Source organism: Oncorhynchus kisutch, linkage group LG16, assembly GCF_002021735.2.
Source record: "Oncorhynchus kisutch isolate 150728-3 linkage group LG16, Okis_V2, whole genome shotgun sequence".
Taxonomy (NCBI): domain Eukaryota; kingdom Metazoa; phylum Chordata; class Actinopteri; order Salmoniformes; family Salmonidae; genus Oncorhynchus; species Oncorhynchus kisutch.
The window spans coordinates 27,184,316-27,202,304 of record NC_034189.2 but is presented as its reverse complement, the minus strand read 5'-3'; the positions used below and the strand labels follow the sequence as shown (position 1 = coordinate 27,202,304).

General features: G+C 42.0%; 1 protein-coding gene across 1 annotated transcript; it reads right to left on the bottom strand.

The window, feature by feature from the left end:
• Nucleotides 1–10,049: 10,049 nt before the first annotated feature.
• shbg (sex hormone-binding globulin) lies at nucleotides 10,050–16,002 on the bottom strand. Its single transcript, XM_020504328.2, has 8 exons — nucleotides 15,241–16,002; nucleotides 14,296–14,396; nucleotides 13,667–13,856; nucleotides 13,185–13,346; nucleotides 12,847–13,006; nucleotides 11,788–11,933; nucleotides 11,440–11,632; nucleotides 10,050–11,087 (listed from the first exon to the last, which is right to left on the bottom strand). Exons 1-8 carry the CDS (start codon nucleotides 15,337–15,339, stop codon nucleotides 10,945–10,947), a joined length of 1,194 nt encoding a protein of 397 aa, XP_020359917.1. The 5' UTR covers nucleotides 15,340–16,002; the 3' UTR covers nucleotides 10,050–10,944.
• Nucleotides 16,003–17,989: the final 1,987 nt, after the last annotated feature.

Here is a 17,989-nt window from a genome sequence, read left to right as displayed (position 1 = left end):
TTACTTGTTATTCGTGTTAAATATTTCCATTCCTCCCTCCCTTCTTGGGACTGCAAGGCCTGGCACACTTCAGAATAATTTTGGTAGCTCATGTTGACCAGCAGTGTGTGCCACAGAAAGTATTTGACTCTAACCACAAAATTAAGTAAATTGGAAGGGTAAGGTCACTGGGAAGCCAAGCCCGGGGGGGAAAAAATGCAATTTTACAACCTATAAAAAAGCCACATAACAACCTATGTGTTGTTATAATTCCATTGTTTGCTTTATAACTTGTTAGTTCATATGCCTTGTCACTGTGATAGGCCAAGCAAATAAGAAGAAACAGTGACAGAATAAATTCAACCACATCTTTGTTTCACCACAAAACCTGAGCAAAATCTGTCCGGTGAAGTCCACAAAGCATATTGCATGTAACAAACAGTTACATGGCCTACAACATGGTCAAGCAAGTTAAAACCAGTTAAATGTAATGTCATCTCCAAAATAAATTATTTATCATGAGAGGGCCATAAACAATAATAATTTCGTATGTATTTCCTATTTAACAAAACTAGGAATATGGCATGAAATTACTTATATGCTTTCGAAATACAGTATAATCAAATTATAATACGACTAATTATAAGATTTCACATACCTTATGACTGTAAAATTCATATTTGTATGATTAGTGTTGGAGACTGCATATTTTCTATAGGTCTATTTTAATGAAAACGTCTGCCCCATCACTGTGAATGTCTCACAGAGATCTCGCTTGGCTTCCTGAACTCATTAGGAACTCACCTTTCGTCTCATATTAATAAACTCCGCAAAAAAAGAAAGTCCTCTCACTGTCAACTGTGTTTATTTTCAGCAAACTTAACATGTGTAAATATTTGTATGACCATAACAAGATTCAACAACTGAGACATAAACTGAACAAGTTCCACAGACATGTGACTAACAGAAATGTAATAATATGTCGCTGAACAAAGGGGGGGGTCAAAATCAAAAGTAACCGTCAGTATCTGGTGTGGCCACCAGCTGCATTAAGTACCTCAGTGCATCTCCTCGTGGACTGCACCAGATTTGGCAGTTCTTACTGTGAGATGTTACCCTACGCTTCCACCAAGGCACCTGCAAGTTCCCTGACATTTCTGGGGGGAATGGCCCTAGCCATCACCCTCCGATCCAACAGGTCCCAGACGTGCTCAATGGGATTGAGACCCGGGCTCTTCGCTGGCCATGGCAGAACACTGACATTCCTGTCTTGCAGGAAATCACGCACAGAACGAGCAGTATGGCTGGTGTCATTGTCATGTTGGAGGGTCATGTCAGGATGCGCCTGCAGGAAGGGTACCACATGAGGGAGGAGGATGTCTTCACCGTAACGCATAGCATTGAGATTGCCTGCAATGACAACAAGCTCAGTCCGATGATGCTGTGACACACCGCCCCAGACCATGACGGACCCTCCACCTCCAAATCGATCCCGCTCCAGAGTACAGGCCTCGGTGTAATGCCAATTTTTTTCAATGATAAACGCGAATCCGACCATCATCCCTGGTGAGACAAAACCACGACTCGTCAGTGAAGAGCACTTTTTGCCAGTCCTGTCTGGTGCAGCGACGGTGGGTTTGTGCCCATAGGCACATTTTTTTGCCAGTGATGTCTGGTGAGGACCTGCCTTACAACAGGCCTACAAACCCTCAGTCCAGCCTCTCTCAGCCTATTGCGGACAGTCTGAGCACTGATGGAGGGATTGTGCGTTCCTGGTGTAACTCGGGCAGTTGTTGTCATCCTGTACCTGTCCCGCAGGTGTGATGTTCAGATGTACTGATCCTGTGCAGGTGTTGTTACACGTGGTCTGCCACTGCGAGGATGATCAGCTGTCTGTCCTGTCTCCCTGTAGCGCTGTCTTAGGCGTCTCACAGTACAGATATTGCAATTTATTGCCCTTGCCACATCTGCAGTCCTCATGCCTCCTTGCAGCATGCTTAAGGCACGTTCACGCAGATGAGCAGGGACCCTGGTCATCTTTCTTTTGTTGTTTTTCAGAGTCAGTAGAAAGGCCTCTAGTGTCCTAAGTTTTCATAACTGTGACCTTAATTGCCTACAGTCTGTAAGCTGTTTGTGTCTTAATGATTGTTCCACAGGTGCATGTTCATTAATTCTTTATGGTTCATTGAACAAACATGGGAAACATTATTTAAACCCTTTACAATGAAGATCTGTGAAGTTATTTGGATTTTTACGAATTATCCTTGAAAGACAGTGTCCTGAAAAAGTACATTTCTTTGAGTTTGTCCATGTATGACAAACAAAGTGTTTTTTGTTTAAAATCTATGAATTATTTGAGATGAATGGCTATAAATTGTTCCCTGAATGTGCTACCATGATGAAACCACTCTTTCCTGATGCGCTACGATTTAACGATTGCAGGCATGTGCTTTGTCAGTGGCTGTGATGTAGGGTTCAGCCAGAAGTTGACGGACAATCGGATCAGCGAATTAAATGGGAAGAGGGACATTCCAGCTTCAAGTGTTTCAGATTTCACATCCTACATCACACTGGCTCAGAAAATATACTCTGTGTGGGAACCAGGGCTCAATACAGTGTCCACAGATTGATTTATAAGCGAAAATGTAAGTCAGAACCGGTACCAGAACCTCACAGGGCCCCTAAACAGGGTACTTTACATCTAAGAGATAATAATTAATGTTTGATTAACTATTGATTTAGAACCACGGAGAGTTACCACAACCAGCAAAGAAAATAGGAGCTCCGTTCACTATTCCAGCTCCATTTCAATTTCCACGTCATAAAATCACCTACGCTTAGTCTAATACAGTGACAACTAAAAGATACCAAAAATGATTTAGTCCAATCAACGTAAGCTAAATGTGATGTGGCTGTCCATGGTACTGATTTATGTGCAAGTAGAAAAAACATGTTGACTCACCCTACTTGTAGAGAAATGCATGCACAAATGCCAATGCCATCCTCCTCTCTTTCATGTTGCCGGAACAGTCTATGACTGTCATACAGTATACACTATTCGTTTTTGTTGTCCTAAAGCTAGTTGCTCGCTAGCCAAACTTCCTTTCATGGGCAACATGAACACAACAACAACAACAACACAACAAGATGCAACAATTCAAGTTTTTCAATCAATGATGTTTGGCTTTTGATTTTATATGATTGGTGTGAAGCCAAATCCAAACTGTCTTCCCTTGACACTTTTTGTTGTTGTTGATGCACCAGGACCATTCACAGTTGAGCTCGCTCAGTTTATCTCAACGCTGGTTGGCTATTATTATTTTATTTGTTTTAATTATCAAGGGAGGCCAAATGCTTACTGGCTTCCCTTGCATTCAATGCTACGGGCGGCAAAAATGTCATACTCTTTTTGACAAGACAGCATCAGATAAATGGGCAACACATACTGAGACAGAGGGGCGCTGTTTCACTCACTCAGATGCTTTCTCTGGTGAGATGCATTCAGCTTCTTGTGAATTGAAGAAAAATTATGAAACAGAGCGATGAAAGAAATTATTTCATTTTTTTCTTACTACATCTTTGGGGAAGCCAGGCTTCCCTTGGCTTCCATCAATACACGCCACTTGAACGTCTTGAACAAGTGCTCGACAATGGGACAGGTCAGGAAGCTAGAGCATGAAATGAAGCAATAGACAATGTGATCATTCTGTGCATAATAGCAAACAACATCAACCTGTGCATGGTGAATAGCAAATGGCAAAACAATAGACATCAGCAATACAATACAGTATTGGCACATATGGAACCGCATAGAACAACCTAGATTAACCTAATGATAATGAGCCAGCTGTGTATTTTACACATTAACATCAGCCCAAGATTGGTCAGCCATGACAAAAAATAAATCAGGTCAATCTCTTGGCCTGACAAATAAAATATTTGTTACGGCCAGTATCCTAGTAAAATCATGTTGTTATAGGTTTATATTACCCCAAGTATGCATTGTCTTCAAACAATTTTCTTAAACCCACCTTGGGTCAATCAAAAGGTTTGCTTTTTATACTTGGGTTTTGGACTGATTCATGGCACATATAGCCCATCTCTCCAAATTGTCATTTGTGAGAAAATACAAGTAATTACTACTTGGCCTTTGTCTTATTAGAAGTCCTACTCGGTGACACCCAGAGAACACAATTCTGAATAATGACAAATTGCAATAGAAATAATGTTTTAATCAGTATTTATTTAAAGAAACAATTTGTGTAATCTCTATTCATTTGTTTTCTGTGGTTGTCACTGAGTAGACTGATAGCCCATTTCATGTATCCACAATACATTGGTAAGGCTGTAAAGTGCAATGTGAATGTAAATACTCACGATAGTCTGACGGGAGGTTATTTCCCACAGTCAAAGTCCCGCAATAAGAACTACGATGCTAATATTTGTGTTATCTCTTCACAGTTGTCTACTGTGGATGTTACTAAGTAAACCTATAGCCCATTTCATTGATCCACAATCCATAGGTAAGGCTTTACTGTTCAATATAAAGGTCAATACGCACAATAGGCTGAATGGGGAGGTGATTTGCGCTCATATTTGTGTAATCTCTTCACAGTTGTCTGCTGTGGGTGTCACTGAGTAGACTGATACTCAATTTTATTGATCCACATTCAATAGGTAAGGCTGTACAGTGAAATATAAGTATGACCCCAATTCTGAAGTATAATACATCCACAGTGCAATTTCAACTGATGTGACATTTTTTGTCAAAGTAACTAATTATTGTATTTGTTGAATTTATATAACAACATTCCAATCTTGTTTAGCATTGTCTGGTCCAAATATGTCATGATTCCACTTGTTTGTATCCATTTGCATCACTTTCAATTACTTTTATTTTGAAGGGGAACCGCAAATTCCATTCTTGTGGCTAGCCTCACATGGGTCTAGCTAGCTACTGTCCTTTGGATGTCGATAGTTACCCCAGCCACAAAGTGGCTATATCGTACAAATTCATGACAACAACAAAAAATGCTTTTGGTTCATTTAAAGTTAGGGTTATGCATAAGATTAGCAGTGTGTTTAGGGGTAGGTTTACAATCTGATTTTAGGAAGATACATTAGCGGGATTTAGCCATAATTACGTCTTTGTGGCTGTGGTAATTAGGGACGACCCTGTCAAACAGTACAGACCAAAACTGCTTCTCCAATAGAAATCCCCGATCACACTTGTAGGCGATATCATGGCGACGTTGGCAAGCAAAGCCCATGCGTAAAAACACGTCATCGGGTCTAACCGTGGTCTGGCGCCGAACTGCCCATGTGCTGGTAGTCAAATCAAAGACACTCCTATATAAAGTTGTTTTGACGAAAGTTAAAACGTGTCAGTTTGTCACTTTCATGAGGTTTTAGTAACATGTTCAACTTTAGATTTCGAGAAAATCAGCAATCATTTTACACTTCTTTCATTGACTTCTCAAACACCAAACCCTGGCCTGGTCCGTTTCAGAAGCGTTCCCGAAAGTCTTGCATGTAGCGCCTATGGGTTAAGAAACTCTGTGACCCTGTACAGTCTTGGCCAAAAGTTTAGAGAATGACACAAATATAAATTTTCACAAAGTCTGCTGCCTCAGTTTGTATGATGCCAATTTGCATATACTCTGAATCCTGCAAATGACTGAATCCCGCAAAAAACATTTCCACTGCATTTCAGCCATGCCACAAAAGGACCAGCTGACATCATGTCAGTGATTCTCTCGTTAACACAGGTGTAAGTGTTGACAAGGACAAGGCTGGAAATCACTCTGTCATGCTGATTGAGTTTGAATAACAGACTGGAAGCTTCAAAAGGGTGGTGCTTGGAATCATTGTTCTTCCTCTGTCAACCATGGTTACCTCCAAGGAAACACGTGCCGTCATCATTGCTTTGCACAAAAAGGGATTCACAGGCAAGGATATTGCTGCCAGTAAGATTGCACCTAAATCAACCATTTATCGGATCATCAAGAACTTCAAGGAGAGCGGTTCAATTGTTGTGAAGAAGGCTTCATGGTGCCCAAGAAAGTCCAGCAAGCGCCAGGACCGTCTCCTAAAGTTGATTCAGCTGCGGGATCAGGGCACCACCAGTACAGAGCTTGTTCAGGAATGGCAGCAGGCAGGTGTGAGTGCATCTGCACGCACAGTGAGCTGAAGACGTTTGGAGGATGGCCTGATGTCAAGAAGGGCAGCAAAGAAACCACTTCTCTCCAGGAAAAACATCAGGGACAGACTGATATTCTGCAAAAGGTACAGGGATTGGACTGCTGAGGACTGGGGTGAAGTCATTTTCTCTGATGAATCCCCTTTACCATTGTTTGGGGCATCTGGAAAAAAGCTGGTCCGAGACCATTCATGTGTGGGGTTGCTTCTCAGCCAAGGGTGTTGGCTCACTCACAATTTTGCCTAAGAACACAGCCATGAATAAAGAATGGTACATCCTCTGAGAGCAACTTCTCCCAACCATCCAGGAACAGTTAGGTGACGAACAATGCTTTTTCCAGCATGATGGAGCACCTTGCCATAAGGCAAAGTGATAACTAAGTGGCTCGGGGAACAAAACATCAGTATTTTGGGTCCATGGCCAGGAAACTCCCCAGACCTTAATCCCATTGAGAACTTGTGGTCAATCCTCAAGAGGCGGGTGGACAAACAAAAACCCACAAATTCTGACAAACTGCAAGCATTGATTATGCAAGAATGGGCTGCCATCAGTCAGGATGTGGCCCAGAAGTTAATTGACAGCATGCCAGGGTGGATTGCAGAGATTTTGAAAAAGAAGGGTCAACACTGCAAATATTGACTCTGCATCAACTTCATATAATTGTCAATAAAAGCCTTTGACACTTATGAAATGCTTGTAATTATACGTCAGTATTCCATAGTAAACATCTGACAAAAATATCTAAAGACACTGAAGCAGCAAACTTTGTGGAAATTAATATTTGTGTCATTCTCAAAACATTTGGCCACGACTGTACTCCTCCTCCCTCGTCCTCCTTCTTCTTCGGTGAGGTTCTACAGCGGACTATATCCTATAATGTTACATTGTCGCCACCTACTGTGTGGGGTGAAGACTGAGAAAGGGAAATTGCTAAATGCTTTTTAAATTTTTTATGTATTTAACCTTTATTTAACTAGGCAAGTCAGTTAAGAACAAATCCTGATTTACAATGACTACACCGGCCAAACCCTAACCCGGACAACGCTGGGGCAATTGTGCGCTGTCCTATGAGGCTCCTAATCACGGCCAGGTTGTGATACAGCCAGGGTCTGTAGTGAAGCCTCTAGCACTGAGATGCATTGCCTTAGACCGCTGCACCATTCGGTAGCCCAAATAGGGGGAAGAGTGAAGAACACTCATTTTCACCTGCACAATAAACACGACAAAATTTATATTTTTTTATCAAATAAAATAAAAAACCTTTCATGATGAAAACATGTTTTGTTTTTCAGTAGGCACATTGTGAAACTGTCTGGTAATGCCTATGTATGAATCAAATGGGTTCAGCATGGTCACTCCCACCGGTGCGCAATTGCAGTTTATTGCAGTTTTACACTTTAGCCGTGTGGGTTGCTATGGTTTCAGAGCATTGTTCTTGCAGATTTTCAGTACAGCACTGACTCTTTCTCAATTCCAAATGCACATTCTCTCTACTTCATGACTGCTTAAAAGCCCAGTGCAGTTAACATTCTGATTTGGAGTTTCGTGTAATTTTTGCACACACAAAAAAACACTGTAAAAGTGAAAAATGTGATCTGTATGTCACAACACAAAGTAACTACCCACTGGGTACACCATTTCAACGTGGAAATGTGGGTCATATTTGGTTGAGATGTTGATCATTGAAATTTCAACCTTTATTCACCCACTTAAAAAGACAGCCAGAAGTTTGTTGAAATCCCATTGTGTTATCACTATCCTTTCAACCATCTAAAAGTACAGTTAAAACTTCAGATATTTTGTACATTTACAACAATTTAATGTGTCAGGGGTGCAACTTTCACTGGGGAGCGGGGGGACATGTCTGAAATTGAATTTTTGTCATTGTAATGTGATTCAAAATGAGGTAACGGTGTGCTTTAGGACCATGTGAACGCCTTTGAGCAGTCGGGTAGGCTGTCTTTCCAGTGTCTGTGTTCTTTTGCCCGTCTTAATCTTTCCTTTTTATTGGCCAGTATTAGATATGGCTTTTTCTTTGCAACTCTGCCTAGAAGATCGGCATCCCGGTGTCGCATCTTCACTGTTGATGTTGAGACTGGTGTTTTGCGGGTACTATTGAATGAAGCTGCCCATTGTGGACTTGTGAGGCGTCTGTTTCTCAAACTAGACACTCTAATGTACTTGTCCTCTTGCTAAATTGTGCACCGGGGCCTCCCACTCCTCTTTCTATTCTGGTTAGAGCCAGTTTACGCTGTTTTGTGAACGGAGTAGTACACAGCATTGTACGAGATCTTCAGTTTCTTGTCAATTTCTCACATGGAATAGCCTTCATTTCTCAGAACAAGAATAGACTGACAAGTTTCAGAAGGAAGTTCTTTGTTTCTGGCCATTATGAGTCTGTAATCAAACCCACAATTGCTGATCCTCCAGATACTCAACTAGTCTAAAGAAGGACAGTTTTATTGCTTCTTTATTCAAGACAAAATGTTTTCAGCTGTGCTAACATAATTGAAAAAGGGTTTTCTAATGATCAATTAGCATGCTAAAATGCTAAACTTGGATTAACTAACACAACGTGCCATTGGAACACAGGAATGTAGGTTCGTTATAATGGGCCTCTGTACGCCTATGTAGATAGTCCATAAAAATGCTGCAGTTTCCAGCTACAATAGTCATTTACAACATTAACAATGTCTATGTACTTCTGATCAATTTGATGTTATTTTAATGGACAATTTTTGAAATTTTCTTTCAAAAACAAAGACATTTCTAGGTGACCCAAAACTTTTGAACGGTAGTGTATATATGGGGGATTGGAAATTATGCAGACAATTACATTGATGGAAGCCACAATATCTCTGCAATATTAAAGCTGATCTACCCCCAATTGTTATTTTTTATTTGATGCCCTTGTAATGTGTTATCACTGTGCCTCGTCTGATAGCACAACTAAATTACCTGAGGTTTCATTAAAAGTACATGGTGCAAGTGATCAATGCTGTTTGAGATTTTGCACAGATTATTATGTGACCTTTCCATGGTATCTTTGAACATGCACACTTTCTATGATTACATAAGAAGACATTTATAGTTATAGTAACCAATGGTGTAAAGTACTTAAGTAAAAATACTTTTAGGTACTAATAAAACATTTTGGGGGGGGTATCTGTACTTTACTATTTATATTTTCGACAACTTTTACTCCACTACATTCCTAAAGAAACAATGTACTTTTTACTCCTTACATTTTCCCTGACACCCAAAACTAACTCGTTACATTTTGAATGCTTAGCAGGGCAGGAAAATGGTCTAATTCACTCACTCATTAAGAGAACATCCCTGGTCTTCCTACTGCCTCTGATCTGGCAGACTCACTAAACACAAATGCTTAGTTTGTAAATTGTGTCTGAGTGTTGAACTGTTGAACCCTGGCTATCCGTAAATTATAGTAACCTCAAAGTAACCATGGATGTTTTAATCATTTTGAGGTTGAATAAATCAAGACTAGTCCAGACTAGTTTGCAATATAGCCTTAACTTTATAGGCTATTTACTGTATCAGAAAAGTAATAAATGGTATTTGGTTGACAACTCAACCAGATATCAACATTTAAGGAATATAACTAAATCAAATCAGACTTTATTTAAAGTACATTTAAAGTTTGATTTGATTTTGTTCTATTCTTTAACTTAGATGTTTGGTTGAGACGGAGGTATGAAGCCAACATATCAATTATTCATTAGTAGACACATCTCCATCTCAACCAAAAATCTAAGTTAAAGAATAGAACTAAATACAATCAAATCAAACTACACTTTAAATAAAGTTGTATTCTATATTGCACAATAATGAGACTGATGCGCCAACAGGATCATCTACCACAAGCTCAATGTATCTTTATTGACAGAAAATTCAGAAAGCAATGGCCCATCTCATCTGCTCATTTTACACCCCATAACCTGGTCAAAAGCAAACAAAGACTGTCAAACCCATAGAGATCTTATTAAATTACTAGAGGGGCTATGTCATAAACCCTCAAAGTTCCAGAATGGGGCAAAATGGCAGCGATCTTGGTCAGGAATAAATCCAAAACCAGTCTAATTGGAATGAATGGCAGTAGAGTCAAAGGTGATGCATTTCCTGCTTTTGCTTAAGTAGGAACATAAAAGTAAGGCATGTGATGTGTCAGAAATTGTGTAATAAAATTATAGTCAACCTACAATATTGTCATATAATATAGTCATACAATAACAGTCCTTGTTGCATTTACAACTTGTCTAAGTCCTATCATCAACTGACTTCAGCCAGTGTATGACTGTGGATCGACTGTATTGTTTGAATGGAATGTTGCCATATTGGCAGTTAATAAGAGCACTTCATGGAATCATTCCTCTAAAACTGGCTGGCTTGCTAGCTAACACACATACTGTGCAGATAAATTCATCACATTCATTATTATACATATTATCACAGCACTGGTAAACCATGGTTGACCAACTCACTCACCAACATGGCTGACCTTTGGACCATCATAAGAAGGTTATTTTACATTCTAGTATTCTAATTCCTAATTCTATGGTCAAACCTCTCTTAGCCATGGTTAAAATTAGGACTGTGTGTAAAGGAATACTGACTGGGCCAGTTAAAATGCAGATGGGGGAGGGGGGATTTGTAATTAGGTTTATGCGACCAGGGAAGGGCGATTGATGGAGATAAATGACATCTATACAGTCATCACAGATCTGATCTGTCAGGATAGCCTTGGTTCAGACCTCTGAGGGGCAACTATGGGAGGAAACGGAGAGGTCCTTGTACAGCGCCCGGTCTAGATCCACATCCTGTCCCTGGACCTGGATCTTCTCCAGACAGCCCTTCAGGTACTGGATGCTACTGTAGGACACTCCATCACCTGAGAGCGGGAGGAACCACAGAAAGGGGGACGGGGGGGATGGAGAGAGGGGAAAAATAAACATTTCAAGATTCTACAGCATCCATATGTATGTAGACGCCTGGTAGCTGTTAGCTGTAACTTAGGACAAATCTGGTACCTGTCAGAGGAGGCTGGTGGGAGGAGCGATAGGAGGATGGGCTCATTGGAATGGAGTCAAACATGTGGTTTCCATGTGTTTGATGTCTTTGATACCATTCCATTTATTCCATTCCAGCCATTACAATGAACCTGTCCTCCTATAGATCCTTCCACCAGCCTCCTGGTACACGTGTCTCCTCAAAACACTTCAAGTATCTCCTCACAAATTCACCTGGAAGCCCCCCAAATGCAAGGATCATCCCCTCTTTCCAGCTTCTAGGAAAGTCAGGTATACTGTCGATCTCAAATGTTAGGTGCGTGTCATCGATGTCCATGTTCACTTGATTCTTCAACAGGGTTAGGGACAGTCTGCTGAAACTCTGTTCGGTGATGGCGTCACTCTTGAGGATGGTCAGTATGACTTTCTGCCGCACAAAAGTTGGAAAGCACGGATATACATCTGTATCAAATTTGTATTGCACTGGTCAAAGAACCATGATTACGAACTGGGATCGTGACAGTTTACATGCTGAAATCCAACATTCATATGGTCATGAAATTAGAAAGGTGGGATTGGTACCTTTGGGTTATTGTTGATTTTCACTGTTACTGTGGGAAATTCCTGCCCAGGGGTGTTCAAGCTCAGAACTGTTCCTTCCATTTTAGTGGAGTCTCCATGGATGTCAATAGTAATCCCACCCTCCTCTGTCTGGTGGCCAGGGAGGTCTACAGGGGGACAGATAGGAATAAATAAATCCCAATATTTCAATATACAGATGTAGGATCTTAATTTGAGCCAGTTTGCTACAGCAGGAAAATAATCCTGCAGCAACAGGAAATATGAATTATTATGTGGATTATAATTAATAGACATGTTGTAGGGGTTCATATATTTTTTTGCAAGGGAAAATCAAGTGAAATTTCAAAGCGGAAATGACAAATTTCAGAAGCTTTTTACAACCTCAAATAGACTAGAAGTTTCCTGCAACAGAGTGATCAAATTAAGATCCTACATCTGTATATACCGATCTCATCCCCATATTGTTTGTATTTACTTTTTTGCACACCAGTATTTCTACTTGCACATCATCATCTGCACATCTATCACTCTGGGGTTAATTTGCTAAATTGTAATTACTTTGCTACTATGGCCTATGTATTGCCTTTCCTCCTTACGCCATTTGCACACACTTAATATAGACTTTTTCTATTGTGCAATTGACTGTACGTTTGTTTATTCCATGTGTAACTCTGTGTTGTTGTTTGTGTCGCACTGCTTTGCTTTATCTTGGCCAGGTCACAGTTGTAAATGAGAACTTGTTCTCAACTGGCCTACCTGGTTAAATAAAGGTTAAATATTTGTTTTAAATATGGACATATACAGGTAAATTGGGTAGACCCGATACTGTTCAGGCTATGTGTGGCTTCACAACCTGTTCACTACACCATCAGACCTTCTTTGGAATGTAGTGCCTGTCTTTACAGAAGATAGAATAGGAATCAGCTACAAAAGGATGCTGATTGGATCCAAGACGAGTAGCATTTTGTTGTTGGCTAATGATTTTGTTTGCTAATTTGTTCTTAGACAGTCACCAGTCTTCATTGTGTGCGCCCCACATTCGTTTCAATATATATGGACCTGTGGTGTTGAATGCAGCCAGTCCTGCTCCGGGGAAATAGCTCCCTGGCTGGATGTTCTGGTAGCAGGGCCAGGGCTCCCCAATCAACTCTGTCTCCCAGGGTGTGCTCAGGTTTAGCCAGTTCCCCTTCTGGATACATCCATCCATCTCTGGCTGGAACTGGAGACCACCCAGTCACACAAGTACAGTATTAGGACCGTTTATACACACACACACACACACACACACACACGCATGCTCTCACACACACCAATTTGTAAACAAGACCAGTCCATTTCCAAGTTCAGCTAATCAATCCCCGTCGACAACAAACGACAGACAGATAGCTCCAGCATACCGGGAGGAACAGCTTGTCCACGCTGACCAGGATTCCCCCGAGGGCGAGGCGGATCTGGCCTGTCAGAACCTCCATGGTCTCTTTGGACTTCAGTCCCACCACCAACGCCTTCTGGCCGTCCACCTCCAGCACCACAAAATCCCCCTGGCTACTGATCTCCACCTACGGTACGCATAAAGAATCAGAAACAGCACCCTACATGTGTATCACAGAATAGAAATGTATGTCATGTCAGCCGTGAATAAAGCCTCAAATACATTTGATACGCTAGTGTGTCATGAATTGAAAGTGCTTTCTTTCACATTGCTATAGGCCTTCATCACAGCTCATTGCTCCTCATAACAGCCTCTATAAATGAATTCATAATGCATTACACACAGGTCTATTAGAAGTGACTGGGTCACACCTGATTTGACACCTAGACTTGCGTTCCAGGCTTCTATAGGTTACCCATAATGCAGAGTGAATGTCACCTGGCTTACCAGATGCCACTTGCCGTCGTTGAGTTTGGGTCCCCCTTGCACACTGACGAGGATGTCTGCTTTCCCGATCTGCATCTCTGGGAGGCCGTTCCTGAGGATCAGGACAAACCAGTCCTCTCCCTCCCTGGTGTCCCCATAGAACACCACCCCCTCGGGGTCAAACGTCCTGAACTGGAACATGGACTTGATGCTGTAGACCAAAGACATGGGAAAGAAGTTTATCACTAGTCATTCATGTGTCTTCCTAGTTGCTACTTTGACTGACCGTTGCTTAGAGTGACTGTTTTGGTCATTTCTCCTTGCCAAAATAGTTAGCCAAATAGATGGTTAGTAAAAATGGATGGTTAGTCAAATAGATGGTTAGTCAAATGGATGGTTAGTCAAATGGATGGTTTGTATGATAGAGCACAGAGATGTTGGAAGTATAATTTAAGGAATGTTGGGCTCTCTTTGAGTAAGTAAAACATTCAGATTTTATGAAACTATGTCATGTATGCATGTAACCCATGCTTACACCTATCCAATCGTCTTTCAACTTTAAGAAAGGAAGGAAGGGTGCGTGTTAAAAGTATTGGAATGTGGCCTAGTGCTGTTTTTTCCCCTCTCATGGTCATGTAAAGCAGACTGACCTTTTGACCTCTGTCAGGTTTTCTCTGGTCTGCATCAGGGGCCACCAGGTGCCTCGTTGTTGTTGGCCTAGGTTGATAGGGCCACTGCCCGATATCTCCTTCTGTGTGTCAAAACATGACATATGTTACAGTATGTACAATACAACACATGTTACAGTATGTACAGTACAACACCAATGTTACAGTATGTACAGTACAACACATGTTACAGTATGCTCAATGTACTGCTCATTCATTCACACACACACCCCTAAGTTTCAATGTTGTCTTCTTACAGGCAGGGAATATGCACAGCACACCGCCACTCTTATGCTTGTGCATCTATTGAAAATGATGCCAAATGTACAGAGAAATAGACATTTGAACAGATGGTATTTTCCTTTGTACAATGAGTCATAAATATGTTAGTAAAGTGATACAGCAAAATGTGGGTGAGCTCAAATCAGTGGAATAGATTTAGGGTGACCTGACATATTGTTTTCCGCCCACAGACTACTGAGCAAAGTCCCCTCTCTTTCACTGCGCAATTCAAGTTCTCTGTGTTACTGTCAAGGTACTCTTGGTCAGATGTTTACATAGTCTGTCCTTGAGAGATTAAGGCAATACTACGACCAGTATTGTATATTTTCCCTTGGGCCAATCCAATGACCATTTAATTATTTTATGTAACCTTTATTTAACTAGGCAAGTCCGTTAAGAACTAATTCTTATTTACAATGACAGCCTACCGGGGAACAACTGCCTTGTTCAGGGGCAGAATGACAGATTTGTACCTCGTCAGCTCGGGGATTTGATCTAGCAACCTTTCGGTTACTGGCCCAACACTCTAAACACTAGGCGACCCGTCGCCCCTAAATGAACCACGAAAATCCATTTAATGAGAAAAACTACCTTGGTTACATATTAAACATGTACAATGTCAGTGGTGAGAGAATTCTGACGTACCTTGGGGTGTCCGTTCCATTGTCCCTCAGCTCCCCATCCCAGCAAGGTGAGGCATAAACCCAGCAGCAGTCCACCTGACAGGGTCTTTAACGAGCCCATTCTTCAGACCCCTGACCCTCAGTAGGCTTACCAGTGTCCAGAACCTCACAGCGGTTTGTCCACTCACTCTGAACTAGCCCTGAGGTACTAGTGGAGGGGCTAATGGTCTACTTCGACACTCTGACGCCTGTTTTGGAGCGAGCCAAAGCTACGTGGGCCCGCCAGAGACCAGAGGGCAAACATGTCGACATCGTCAGCGGCTATTGATTTCCTGGAAAGTTTTTGCTCGTTTGTGTCAAACTGTTTGGGAGAAATAAGAGGCGAGGCAAAGTGCAATGCAGAAAAGAAGAAATAGAGGCGAGGAGGCAAAAGAAAGCGAGAGGAATAAAAGTGAGGGGAAGAGGGCAATAGTAACAGCAACAGAGCAAGCCAACAGAGTGCAGGACAAAATATTGCTGCGCTCATATGCTACCCAAGACCAACTTGTCAATATGTAGACTAAAGTGATTAACAGTGACTATAAAGAGAATACAGTACAAGAGATCCAGGCATGATTTTTATCAACTGATAATGAGATCGCAACTGATGAGTCCCCTCTGGCCGATGTGCTCCACAACTATCTCTCTAGCGATGTGGAAATGACAGCAGTGTATGCTCGGTGAGTGACCTTAGTTGACCGATGGTTGTTTACCAGCTCAACTGAGACCTTGACTATTTGCTGGGAGAGCAGTGACTAAGTGTGTATGCCTTAGCTTTGGCGTGTTGGAATGGAAGCATTCCTGTATGGCCATCTGAGGCTGCACTGTGCTTTTAGGAACGGTACAGAGTGCCCCTCCCTTTACACCCTGCAACAACAGGAAAGCTATCCCTGGACAAAGGTGTCAAAATATTTGATCTTATTGGTCTTATGTCACACTATGTCCTGACATCTTGCTCTGACATCACCACCCAAGTTTTCACCAAATCTGAGAGGATTTCTTTAATACTCAAAAAAATACATTGTTATTAACTGTACATTTATGTGATACCTGCTGTTTCAACTGTCTCTCTGTCCCGGACCTGCTGTTTCAACTGTCTCTCTGTCCCGGACCTGCTGTTTCAACTGTCTCTCTGTCCCGGACCTGCTGTTTCAACTCTCTCTCTGTCCCGGACCTGCTGTTTCAACTGTCTCTCTGTCCCGGACCTGCTGTTTCAACTCTCTCTCTGTCCCGGACCTGCTGTTTCAACTGTCTCTCTGTCCCGGACCTGCTGTTTCAACTCTCTCTGTCCCGGACCTGCTGTTTCAACTGTCTCTCTGTCCCGGACCTGCTGTTTCAACTGTCTCTCTGTCCCGGACCTGCTGTTTCAACTCTCTCTCTGTCCCGGACCTGCTGTTTCAACTGTCTCTCTGTCCCGGACCTGCTGTTTCAACTCTCTCTCTGTCCCGGACCTGCTGTTTCAACTCTCTCTCTGTCCCGGACCTGCCGTTTGAACTCTCTCTCTGTCCCGGACCTGCTGTTTCAACTCTCTCTCTCCCAGACCTGCCGTTTCAAATCTCTGTCCCGGACCTGCCGTTTCAACTCTCTCTCTGTCCCGGACCTGCTGTTTCAACTCTCTCTGTCCCGGACCTGCTGTTTCAACTCTCTCTCTTTCCCAGACCTACCGTTTCAACTCTCTCTCTCCCGGACCTGCTGTCTCACCCTCTGAATGCTCGGCTATGAAAAGCCAACTGACATTCACTGAGGTGTTGAACTGTTGACTCTGCTGGTCATCTATGAATGTTTGAACGTTTTGAAGAACAATCTGGCCTTATAATCTCCACCCGGCCAAAAGAAGACTAGCCACCTTAGGTTTCTTCCTAGGTCCCTGCCTTTCTATGGAGTTTTTTTTATTTTTATACCCTTTGGGGTTTTATACTGAGTTTCTGTATAGCACTTTGTGACAACTGCTGACGTAAAAAGGGCTTTATAAATACATTTGATTGATTGAAGTTTCTTTAGTGATTAGCGGTTGAGACCACTTCCAGATCAGCACTGTTTTACTCCTGAAGTGCAAATCAAATGCTCTGATTAACATTTTGCGCCAGTCAGCTTGTGTCCTGTAACCAGACAGACAACCTGAATTCCATAGTTTACTGGAGAAGAGTCCAATGGTTTTACACTACAGGGATATCATTTGTAGCAGTTCCTTCTTGTGCCACCAAGTGTCACTCGTCAGAGAGGATTCAAACAAGAAAATGTTAGTGGAAATTCACTTCTGACCTCAAGCAAAACCACCTCCTAGAAACCCTTTCCTTTCGCAGATTTAACACAATATCTGCCTCTAGTAGAAAACTATGCATAATTATGATGAGCTTGTAGGGCATGGCTGTCTCGCTTCCTGGAGATATACTGTCCTGTAGGTTCAGTCCAACCCTCTTCTTGGAGATCTGTCTTGTAGGTTCAGTCTAACCCTCCCCCTGGAGATCTGTCTTGTAGGTTCAGTCTAACCCTCCTCCTAGAGATCTACTGTCTTGTAGGTTCAGTCTAACTCTCCTCCTAGAGATCTACTGTCTTGTAGGTTCAGTCCAACCCTCCTGGAGATCTACGGTCCTGTAGGTTTTCAGTCCAACCCTAATTTAGCGTATCTGATTCTGCTAGTGGTCTTGAGCAGCTAATTAGTAGAATCAGGTGTGTTAAATTAGGGTTGGACTGAAAACCTACAGGACAGTAGATCTCCAGGAAGAGGGTTG

Excerpts from the sequence above, each read along its gene's own strand:
- shbg (XM_020504328.2), bottom strand. The coding sequence starts at position 15,339 with ATGGGCTCGTTAAAGACCCTGTCAGGTGGACTGCTGCTGGGTTTATGC. Across the intron at positions 11,633-11,787 it reads AAATCAACAATAACCCAAAG|AAAGTCATACTGACCATCCT; the intron begins GTACCAATCCCA and ends TTTGTGCGGCAG. Across the intron at positions 11,088-11,439 it reads TGCATTTGGGGGGCTTCCAG|GTGATGGAGTGTCCTACAGT; the intron begins GTGAATTTGTGA and ends TCCCGCTCTCAG.